The sequence below is a fragment of the Mandrillus leucophaeus genome, unplaced genomic scaffold (genome assembly GCF_000951045.1).
Source record: "Mandrillus leucophaeus isolate KB7577 unplaced genomic scaffold, Mleu.le_1.0 Scaffold661, whole genome shotgun sequence".
NCBI lineage: Eukaryota > Metazoa > Chordata > Mammalia > Primates > Cercopithecidae > Mandrillus > Mandrillus leucophaeus.
Window position 1 is genome coordinate 854,292 of NW_012107153.1, and position 12,480 is coordinate 866,771.

General features: G+C 39.1%; 1 protein-coding gene across 3 annotated transcripts in view; it reads right to left on the reverse strand.

Annotated features, from left to right (window-relative positions):
• The window catches only part of THOC2 (THO complex 2), a 142,837-nt gene that overhangs the window by 75,732 nt on the left and 54,625 nt on the right, over nucleotides 1-12,480 (reverse strand). For all 3 annotated transcript variants that reach the window (XM_012001501.1, XM_012001499.1, XM_012001500.1), the window contains exon 9: nucleotides 2,487-2,579. In XM_012001501.1, the coding sequence (XP_011856891.1) occupies nucleotides 2,487-2,579 (93 nt within the window). The remainder of the gene's footprint in view (nucleotides 1-2,486; nucleotides 2,580-12,480) is intronic.

Sequence of the window (12,480 nt, forward strand, 5' to 3'; positions counted from 1 at the left end):
AGGAGGGAGAGAGAAAAGTCACTATGGACTGGTGCAAGGAAGTAAGCAAGACTTTTTCTCATTCTGTATGTTCTCCCCTGGCAATCAAACACATTTTTATTGCTGTACTTATACACCTGGCACAGGTCCTCTTGTTTTTTTATTTTTTTATTTATTTATTTATTTTTTTTTTTTGAGACAGTTTCGCTCTTGTTGCCCAGGCTGGAGTGAAATGGCACGATCTCGGCTCACCGCAACCTCCACTTCCCAGGTTCAAGCAATTCTGTCTCAGCCTCTTGAGTAGCTGGGATTACAGGCATGGGCCACCACCCCCGGGGTAATTTTCTACTTTTAGTAGAGATGGGATTTCAGCATGTTGGTCAGGCTGGTCTTCAACTCCTGACCTCAGGTGATCTGCCCGCCTTGGCCTCCCAAAGTGCTGGGATTACAAGCGTGAGCCACCGCGCCCGGCCACAGGTCCTTACCTTTTACCCAGACAATTACAACTCCCTCTAATGGGCAAACTGTTTCTTCTTATAGTTCTCTCAACTTTTATTTCTGTGTATTTTAAGAATATGTCATTAGATACATGTAAAGTTAGAACTGTTTTTATCTTCCTAGTGAGCACAATCTTGTTATTATGAAGTAGCCCTCTTTATCTCCTTCTGCCAAAAAGTCTATTTTGTCCAACAATAATAAGTTTGCTGATATATTTTCTCATCCTTTTACTATCAACATTTCATTATCCTTAGGTTTAAGCTGTTTCTCATAAAAATAATAAACTCATTTTTAATTCCATTTGACAATCTTTGTCATATTAACAGGACCACTTAGTCTGCTTACATTTACTGTTAAATGCAATCATAATGAGTAATAAATCTATCATCAATTTGTACTTTCCACATATGCCGGTCTATACTTCCCTGTAAAGTCATACCTAGGTTTTTAAATTCTCCCTTTTCTGTCCAGTTTTCCATATTCTCAGTTTCTACATCACATCTCTCCTTTAAATACTAAATGGTTCTCCACTCCCAACAGAAAAATCCAGATTCTTTACTATGTCACTTAAGCCCTTAGCAGTTTAGCTCTTCTCTATTCCATCCTCATTCCCCCTATATATCACCCTAGGCTCCAACCACTCTGAGCTTCCTGACAGTCCCATAAAGGGATAAAAAAGCCCTTTCAAATCTCCTGCCTTGGCTGGGCATGGTGGCTCATGCCTGTAATCCCAGCACTTTGGGAGGCTGAGGCAGACAGATCACCTGAGGTCAGGAGTTCAAGACCAGCCTGGCCAACATGGTGAAACTCCATCTCTACTAAAAATACAAAAATTACTTGGGCATGGTGGCGTGCACCTGTAATCCCAGCTACTTGGGAGGCTGAGGCAGGAGAATCGCTTGAACCGGGAGGCGGAGGTTGTAGTGAGCTGAGATCGCACCACTGCACTCCAGCCTGGGTAACAGTGAGACTCTGTCTCAAAAAAACAACAACAACAACTCCTGTCTTTATACTCAGTTAATTCTACTTACAAAGTTTTCTACCATTTCAGCCTAGATGACCCTATTTGTCTATCAAGATCCCAGTTCAACATAACTAGTTTGGGAAAGTCTTCCAAAAGCCCCCCAAGACAGATACGGTCACTATCTATTCTGAGCTTTGTGAATATCTCCAACAGAGTACCTATTAAATAATGCAAAATTTTTTTTTCCTTTGCTAGACTATGACTGCTTCCAAGGTAGAGACCAAGTTTTACTCAACTCTGTAGCCACAGTATACAAAAATAGGCAATGATGTTAATAAAGTGATTTCAAAGGCAGTGAAGATGATACCACCTTTGGACATATTTGTTTTAAAATAATAGATATCCTAATGTAAAACCTAATAGAAGAGGAATTTATACACTATTAGCCTAGATTTTCAAACTGATGGCTAAATTTTTGTTAAACTAGAGATCAACTGCCACAATCATGAACTCTTCTACATCCTGCGTCCAGCAATAAAAGCATAATAGTAGTCATTTAGTGCACACACATAACACAAGAAAAATATTTTTTAAATATACTAAACATAAAAATACACTAATGAAGTTCCCCATTCATCCTGAATGCCTAAAATTAACAGTTTAGAGAGAAAGAAGCAGTATATAGGTAACTCCGTATTTCTCATCATTTGTAGATAATAAAAAGGCTTTAAAAACCACATTGGTTAGAACTTGGCCTCTCTCCTCATGAGCTATTCTTTGATGACAGTTAAGAACTTGAACTTCATATCCAAACTCAAACTCCGTAAAGGTGACCAAAAAGGTATGTAATTTTCATAGACTGCCAAAGAACTAAATTCATTCACTTTATAAAATAAACAAAAAGCAACAATGTAGTGGGGCTTCAAAGAGTAAGACTTGAGAACCTAGAACCAACCCAATCCTGGGGGTGCTATGTGGCTACCTACTCCTCTTCCCTACCCTTGGGACAGACAACCAAATATTCTTAGCAGCCCACTTGACTTACATGTACATAAAGATCATCTAAATCAATAAGATTAAATTGCAGAAGTACTGCTGCAACTCTGTATAAAGATGATGGTGTCTCGCCATTTGGTTCCTAGAAATATAAAAAAAAGTTTCCACTTAGTGCAGAAAGGACAATTAAAGCAACATCCTTCACCTACCAATAATTAAGAACAATTAGATCAAATACTCTAGGCCAAGAAAGTGCTTCACTGCTCTTCCTTATCTTACCAAACATCTGAATTCAATACAAGGATTATTATGCCAACATCCCTTTTCACATTGGAACATCTTCTGAAGAACCCAAGGAAAGTAATTTCAAAAATGGACACAATTTACAGTGCAGGTTAACATTTAAATAAAATCTCACAACTGAATAGAGTGATATTTTATAATGCACAAGATTTAGTCTGCAGTTCTGTTTATATCTGTGTTTTCTTTTCTGTTCTTTGTGTGTTTTTTGGTTTTAGGGGGTTTTTTTGATACAGGGTCTCACTCTGTCACCCAGTCTGGAGTGCAGTGGCATGATCATGGCTCACTGCAGCCCTGATCTCCCAGGCTCAAGCGATCCTCCCATCTCAGCCTCCTGAGTAGTTGAACTACAGGTACATGCCCCCACACTCGACTTTTTTTTTTTTTTTTTAATAGAGATGGGGTCTCACTACGTCACTCAGGCTGATCTCGAACTCCTGGGCTCTAGTGATCCTCCCACCTCAGCCTCCCAAAGTGATGAGATTACAGGCATGAGCCACCACGCCTGGCTGATACATGTGTGTTTTCTTAACTTGCTTTTTCAAATTAGTTCTCAGTGGAGACGCAGATAGACAAACTGACAAGTGCAGAAGAACCATCAGCGTTTGCTTTATATTTTTCTTCCTTTAATTTTATTTCTTGGGTTTTATACTAAGTATATCTGGTTGTCAGTTGATGTTCCCCACAAAACAGGTGTACATAAATATTACAGATGAATAAATCGATGTTTTAAAGTACAGAATGTCAAAGTCAATTCCAGGCTAGCCATGAGGACCCTACATAGAAACATAAGAATCTTTGAATGCTATGAATTTTCAAATCTGATTTGCATACTGCTGAGGTCAGATGAATGGAACAGTGACGTGAGAATAACTGGCAATAACTAACTGGCCAAATGTAAATAAAAAGCAAACAATAACAATACACTATGTTCTTTTTATACTCAATACTGAAAATGAGACCTTTGTATGTAAGGTTCTTCCCACAATTGTGATATTATGCAAATAAAATACAAAGCTAACCAAACTAATGTTTATCATTTATAGAAGGCATTGTTTCACTCTATTTTTAAAAAACAGATGAGATGTCTTCAATGTAACAATAGTTTCCTAATTCTAATTTGTTTGCAGGCCAGGCACAGCAGCTCACGCCTGTAATCCCAACACTTTGCGAGGCCAAGGTGGGCAGATCACCTGAGGTCAGGAGTTTCAGACCAACCCGGACAACACACTGAAACCCCGTCTCTACTAAAAATACAAAAATTAGCCGGGCGTGGTGGCAGCCACCTATAATACCAGCTACTTGGGAGGCTGAGGCAGGAGAATCACTTCAGCCCAGGAGGCGGAGGTTGCAGTGAGCCAAGATCATGCCACTGTACTCCAGCCTGGGTGACAAAGAGAGACTCCATCTCAAAAAACTTTTTAAAACATATAAAAATAAATGTTTATAAATGGTTATTTAGTATCAAAACATTTTCCCATAAAAACCAATTGTTGTCAGGGTTTCAAAACAAACTCACAAAAGCTTATTTAACTTATTGACAACCTCTCCTCCACTACCTGACTTGAATGTACCAGAGCCATGTTCATTACTCCCTTCATTCTTGTTTAAATAAATCACCACAATATGCCCCACACTCTCATCCACATACTGTTATGCACAATCCCTGTTCTGTCCCATCATACCTTTCCACATCCTTGAAATACTTCCACAGAATCATATGGAATTCATGATCCATCCTCAGCAAAATTCCCTATATCCAAACCTCTCATCTAAAGGTTCTTTTCACCATGGTGCTCACACAGTACCTGGTTCACCCTGAGAACAGCACTCCCATTGTAACCCAGTTAAATGGTAGCTGTTTTCCTCAGACACCTCACACTACCAGGCCTAGAGGTGATGTGGCAGTTTTCTTTTTGCTTTTTATTGTTGCTTCCAGGCTATTCTCCCTCTATCCTCCCAGCTTTGAATTTCATATCACTCACTACTCCCTCACTATTGTTGCAATCTAGTTTCAATCTGTTGTGGTCAGAGATAATATTTTGTATGATTTCAACCGAGACTTGTTTTGTGGCCTAATATATGGTCTATTCTAAAGAATGTTCCATGTGCATTGAGAAGAATGTAGATTCTGTTGTTGGGTGTAATGTTCTATATATATAAAAAGTCTAATTGGTTTATAACGTTGTTCAAGTCTTCTATTTTCTTACTCATCTTTTGTCAAGTAATGGTTAGTTGTTCTAACTATTAATGAAAGTAAGGTATGGAAATGTCCAATAATTACAGAACTATGTTTCCTTCAAGTCTGCCAATGTTTGCTTCAAATACTCTGGGGCTCTGTTGTTTGGTACATGTATGTTTACAACTGTTATATCTTCTCAATGGGTTATCCATTTTATCATTATGTCTTTCATTGTCTCTTGTAAAAACTTACTGTCTTAAAGTCCACTTTGATATTAGTATAGCCACCCCAGGTCTCTCCAGCATAATGCTTGCACAAAGTATGTTTCCATACTTTCAGTTTCAAGCTATTTGTATCTCTAAATCTAAAGCAAGTTCCTCATACACAGTACATAGCTGGATCATGATTTTTTATACATTCTGCCAAACTCTTGCCTGTTAATTGGTGAGTTTAATCCATTTACATTCAAAATAATTATAGATAAGGATGAACTTTATCATTTTGCTAGCTGTTTTCTGTCATATTTTTGTTCCTCATTTCCTCTATCACTGCCTTTTTTGTTTGATTTTGTGTGTGTGCACCATTCTGATCCCCTTCTTCTCTTTTCTGTTTAGTTTTTAATTATTTTCTTAGTGGTTCCTTTAGGTATAATAATTAATATTTTAAACTTAAAACAACCTAGTTTGAATTAATACCAACTTCACTTCAATAGTGTACAAAACCTCTGCACCTATACATCTCTGCCCCTCCCCATCTATTGTTAGTCACAAATTACATTTTTATAGTATGCCATTTGACAGATTTATAACCTGGGTGATGGGATGAATTGTACCCCAAACCTCAGCATCACACAATATACCCAGGTAACAAATCTGCACATGTATCCTGAGTCTAAAATAAAAGTTTAAATTATTTTTTTAAAGATTCATAATTATTATTTTATGTATTTGTCTTTTAAGTCATATAGGAAAAAAAGGAGTTACAAACCACAAATGTAATAATACTGGCTTTTATATTTTACCTAGAGTTACTTACAGTGTTCTTTCTTTGGCTTGGCTTCTTCTGCCTGCTCAAATCTACTGTTGAACCTCTACAGTGAATTTTTTATTTCAGTTATTGTACTTTTCAACTCCGGAATTTGTTTGGTTCCTTTTCATAATTTTGTATCTCTTTATGGATGTTCTCTATTTATTTGGTGAGACAGCACACTCCTGGTTTCCTTTAGCTCATAAAGCATTTTAAGACTATTGATTTAAATTCCTTATCTAGGCCGGGCACAGTGACTCACACCTGTAATAATCCCAGCACTTTGGGAGACCGGGGCAGGCGGATCAATTGAGGTCAGGAGTTCAAAACCAGCCTGGCCAACATGGTGAAACCGTCTTTACTATAAAGACAAAAATCAGTCAGGCATGGTGGTGTGCACCTGTAGTCCCAGTTGTACTCAGGAGGTTGAGGCAGGAGAATCACTTGAACCCAGGAGACAGAGGTTGCAGTGAGCCAAGATTGTGCCACTGCACTTCAGCCTGGGTGACAGAGGGAGACTCCATCTCAAAAAAAAAACTGGACATATTTAATATTATATAGCAAGTATGGAGATCAGATTATTATCCACCCCCAAATGCCCAGAGGTTGGTTGATGCTGCTTATTGTGGATTTATTGTTGTGTGTGTGTGTTTAGTGACTTTTATAAACCCTTTTTGTAAAGTCTGTATTCTTCATCACGTGTGGCCACTTGAATCTATGTTCTGTCAGCTTAGTGACCAACTAGTATATTGACAGTTTTTTTAAAGACCTGGAGCAAAAATAAATAGGAAAAGAGAGTGCATTAGAAGACTCCTCAAAGTTTGGCCAGACCATTCACAGCTCTGCCTCGGTCTTCACTTCCTGCCTACTCAGACCCAGAAGAGAAAGCTTAGGGTCTCCTGGGTGACAGAGGGAGACTCCACCTCAAAAAAAAACTGGACATATTTAATATTATGTAGCAAGTATAAAAGATTTAAAATGGTACACCTGTGTAGGACACCCACCAAGAATAGAGCGTGCAGGACCAGAAGTTGCTCTGGGTAAGTTAGCGAGTGAATATGAAGGTCTAAGACATTGCTGGACACTACTAACACTATATTTTATAAACACTATATATTTAGGTTAAAATTTTTTTAATATTTCTTTCTTCAATAAATTAAAATAAATTAAGCTTAGCTTACTGTAACTTTTTTACCTTATAAGCTTTTTAATATTTTTTAACTTTTTGACTTTTTTGTAGTAACGCTTAGCTTAAAACACTTTGTACAGCTGTACAAAAATTTTTTTTATGTCCTTATTCTATAAGCTTTTTTGTATTTTTAAGACTTGTTGGCCAGGTGCGGTGGTTCGCACCTGTAATCCCAGCACTTTGGGAGGCCGAGGAAGGTGGATCACCTGAGGTCAGGAGTTCAAGACCAGCCTGACCAACATGGTGAAACTCCATCTCCACTAAAAATACAAAAAATTAGCCACACTTAGTGGCAGGTGCCTGTAATCCCAGCTACTAGGGAGGCTGAGGCAGGAGAATGGCTTGAATCCGGGAGGCGGAGGCTGCAGTGAGGCCGAGATTGCACCATTGCACTCCAGCATGGGCAAGGAGAACAAAACTCCATCTCAAAAAAAAAAAAGATTTAAGCTCTTTAAACATTTTTGTTAAAAACTAAGACACAAACACACACATGAGCCTAGGCCCTACACAGGATCAGAATCATCAATATCACTGTCTTCCATCTCCACATCTTTTCCCACTAGAAGATGTTTAGGGGCAATACCACTCATGAAGTGGTCATCTATGATAACAATGTCTTCTTCTGGAATACCTCCTGAAGGACCTGAGGCTCTTCTTGAGGAGGTGTCACTCCTGTCAGAAATATGTCCATGCCATGATGGTTTGCCTGTCACAGATTTGCTTGTAAGTAGATAATGCACCATGTACATTCCTCTCTATTAATAAAAACCTTGGTCAGTGTTGGGGTCCATGTTTTCAAACTTTTTTTTTTTTTTTTTTTGAGATGGAGTCTTGCTCTGTCGCCCAGGCTGCAGTGCAGTGGCATGATCTCGGCTCACTGCAATCTCCACCTCTCGGGTTCAAGTGATTCTCCTGCCTCAGCCACCCTAGTAGCCAGGATTACAGGTGTGCACCACCATGCCTGGCTAATTTTTCTGTTTTTGGTAGAGACGGGGTTTCACCATGTTGGCCAGGCTGGTCTCGAACTGCTGACCTCAAGTGATCCACCCGCCTCGGCTTCCCAAATTACTGGTATTACAGGCGTGAGCTACCGTGGCCGGCCCATGTTTTCAAATTTTTTAAGGAGCTTGCTGAAAAGCTTCTGCTAAACCCTTTACTGTGAATTTTCTTGGGGGTTGTTCTCCTGTAGTTTCCTTTTCTTGGGCCTCTTTTTCAGCTATGTGTTCCTGTTTCATTATAATCTTAACGCAACCACTGTCATATATCTGGTCCATTGTTGACCGAAACATCATTGTGCAGCACATAACTGTACTTCCCTACCTCCTCTCCTAACCTCCAATACCTCCTCTCTCATCCTCACAGCTGATGTCCTTGCTCTCAGTAAGAAAATTAGATCAATTGGACTTCTACAAACTCCCAATCACACCTACCCAACTATACCTACATCTATTGCCTTTATACCTCTTATGATAAACTCTCTATCCTCCTATAAAATGTTAATCCACCCACTTAAGCACCAAACTCCATTTTCTCTATCCTCAAGAACACCGCTCCAAATAATTCTCAACTCTCTCCCCTGTATCACCAGTTCTCCCCTTTCCACTCAGTCGTACCCATCAGCATACAAACACGTTCTCTCTCTCATCTTAAAAAATCTCTCAAGCCCACTCCCTTGCCATCTACCATCCCATTTAGTCTGTATCCCTTTGTAGCAACTGCTTGATAAAGTTGTCAATTGTCAATGTCTCCAATTCTACTCTTCCCATTATCTCTTAATATCACCCAATTCCACCAAAACTGCTAGTTTTGACCTCCCTCCAACGGTCAATTTTCAGTCCTTCAATGACCTGTCAGAGGCATTTGACAGTTAATCATTCCTTCCTCTATTTAGCTTCCAAAATGCCACATTCTCTGTTTTCCTCCTACTTTACAAGTTGTTCGTCATCTACATTATTTGCTGGTTCCTCATCTTCTCCTAGACCCTTAACACTGGAGTGCCCCAAGACTTAGTCCTTGGCTCTCTTCTCTTGCCTCTCAGTATACAACCCTTAGTGATTTCATCCAATGTCATATCTTTAAATAGCATCTACATGCTTTTGATACCCACATTTCTATTTCTGGCCCAGTCTATTCTCTTGCACACCAGGTCCATATATCCAATTATTTACTCAGATCCATAAATTGATTATCTACACTTGGATGTCGAAGAGACATCTCAAACTTAACATGCACAAAGTGAATTCCTAATTCTCACTTCCAACACTCCAAACCCAATCCACCTGAAATTTTCCCTAAGTTGGTGACAACACTATCTTTTTAACTGCTCAGTCCAAAAAACTTCAGCATAGTCCTTAACTCTACTTTCTCACATCCTGTATCCAATCCATCAGCAAACACTATTGCTTTACCTTCAAATACATTCAGAATCTCACTGATATCCACTGCTGCCATACATAGACTGATCCGCTGAAAATCTAAGTAATCACACACACACATACACACACACTTTCTCTGTCTCTCTCTCATCACAGACACACACACACACCCGACTCACGTCACCATTGGAGGTTGCTATTAAAGAAACTCCTTACTCTGATAGCTCGCAATTAGTGGGAACATATTAATCATTTGTCCTGCCTTTCCAGTAGGAACTGTATTTCAAGGAAAGCAAACAGCCTGAGTTAGTAAGGGACAACTCTTCTTTATTAGAAGAATGACAGCTAATAAATATATAGGGCATGATAAAATTAGTAAATCATCAATTTGGAAACCCTAAAGGGAAAGCTGGCTCAAGCAAAGGTCATCCATGGATTCTAAACCATTTAACGTAAAGTTGATGAGAAACTGGATACTCCCAGGTTGCCAAAGTATCAACCTGCAGATAATTTGTTATTGAAGGGAAAGACGGTGGGGATGGGGGTAGGGGGAGTGCCACTGTATAACTGAGGGATCAGACTGTCACAAACTTACTGAACCATTTAAAGACAGTCAAACATTAGATGTTGCATAATATCACAATCTATAAAGTATTTTTGCCATTAAATATTTTACCTGAACATAATCAAGTCTTTAGACCTCACTCCAAGTATATAACAAATACAGGAAATAAAGAACAAATAAGATGAAAAAGCAATTAGATAAATCCAAAAGATAGGGTCTTCTAGGAATGGTCTCATCAATAAGTCGACGCCATGAAAAAATGGAGAAGGTGGGGAACTATTCTAAATTAAAAGAGAAGGAGAATCTTGACAATCAAATACAACATGTGGTCTTTGATTAGATCATTATTTGAACAGACCAGTTGTAAAATGCATTTTGGGGACAATTTGGAAAATATGAATACAGTCTAGGTTTATTATATGACAGTAATCTAGCTATGTTATGAAATTGATCCTGGAGGATCACCTGAGGTCAGGAGTTCGAGACCAGCCTGACCAATGTGGAGAAACCCCATCTCTACTAAAAACACAAAATTAGCCAGGCATGGTGGCAGGCGCCTGTAATCCCAGCTACTCAGGAGGCTGGGTCAGGAGAATCGCTTAAGCCCAGGAGACGGAGGTTGCAGTGAGCTGAGATCGTACCATTGCGCTCCAGCCTGGGCAACAGGAGAAAAACTCCATCTCAAAAAAAGAAAAAAAAGGAAAATGCCCTTCCTTTTAAAAACTGTAAACTATAGTATTTAGGAAGAAGCTTTCATGATATTTGTAACATAAATTAAAATTTTTAATATGGCAACATGTTAATAAACTCAATTGTAAACAATGGGGTTATAAGTATTCATTATACTATTCACTCTTTTCTACATTTGAAAATGTTCACAATAAAATAAGAGAGAAACAAAACGTAAAGCTAAGTTAGATCACATCACTACCCTACTCAAAACCCTCCACTGGCTTCACACAGTATCAAAATCAAAAACCTTGCACTGACTCTGTGATCTCATCCCCCGCATCTCTGACCTCATCTTCTACTGTTCTACTCAATCACTCTGATACATCCACACTGACCTCCTTACTTTTCTTCAACATGTCAGGCATGCTGACACCTTAGGGCCACTGCAGTGACTGTTCCCTTAGCCTAGAGGCTCTTCCTCAGACATCTACACAGTTTACATCCTCATATTCTTCATGTCTTTGCTTAAATCTCACCTTTTCAATGAGTATTCTCACTATTCTAGTTAAAACTGCAACCTACCACTCCTGATCTTATCTTGCTCTCTATTTTTCCCCATCTCATTAATTATTTTCTAACATATAATTTACTCAGAATGTAAACATCAAAAAAGTAAGAATTTCTGTTTACAGATGAAGCCTTAGTACCTAGTATTCTACCTTGCACAAATATAGATGCTCAATCTCTATTTCTTAAATGAATGAATTTGGGTATGTATAATAGGGCTGAACCATGGTACTACCATTACTATTACTGTGTTTTGAATCCAGAAATCAAAGGGCAATACAGATGAGACCTATCACCTCCTCCTCCTTTCCTGTAACGACAATCCAGACAAGTTTGTCTTCTGGTACCTTCACACTTTCTTGTACTCCCTTCCTGTGCTGTCTCTCATGCTGTCCCCAAGTCCTCTACTGTACAAGTAGAGTATCCCTCATCTAAAATGCCTGGGACCAGAAGTGTTTTAGATTTGGGAATTTTTTTTTTTTTCAGCTTTTGGAATATTTGCATACTGGTTAAGCATCCCAAATCTGAAAACCCAAAATCCAAAATGCTCCAATCAACTCCTTTGAACATCATTCAGTGCTCAAAAAGTTTTGGATTTTGGAGCTTTGTGGATTTGGGATGCTCAACCTCTCACTGTCGTTGATACCATAGTGTAATACTAGCATTAAGGGGGGAAAAAAGAAGCCTATTAATCCAAATAAGACCCAGCTGGTCAAAATATGACTTGGAGAAAGGGATTGTGAACATTTTCCGGTAGTGATGGGAAAGGGGGATGGTGGAATTACGCCAGGGACCAATACACAGATTGGTCATACATGCTTGGGAGCCAACTCTCAAGGTTACATCACCTAAGCAGTTCCTGATTTTCACAGCTTTCCTTACTTTACCTTCAAGGCCACAACTTTTCAAAAATATCTGACATTTCTTCCCCTACCCTCCATGGCCCTTAAGAATGCAGATTCTCACAATGACAAGACTTTTTTTTTTTTAAAAGACAGAGTTTCGCTCTTGTTGCCCAGGCTGGAGTGCAATGGCGCGATCTCGGCTCACCACTACCTCCACCTCCTGGGTTCAAGTAATTCTCCTGCCTCAGCTTCGCAAGTAGGTGGGATTACAGGCATGCACCACCATGCTCGGCTAATTTTGCATTTTTAGTAGACACGGGGT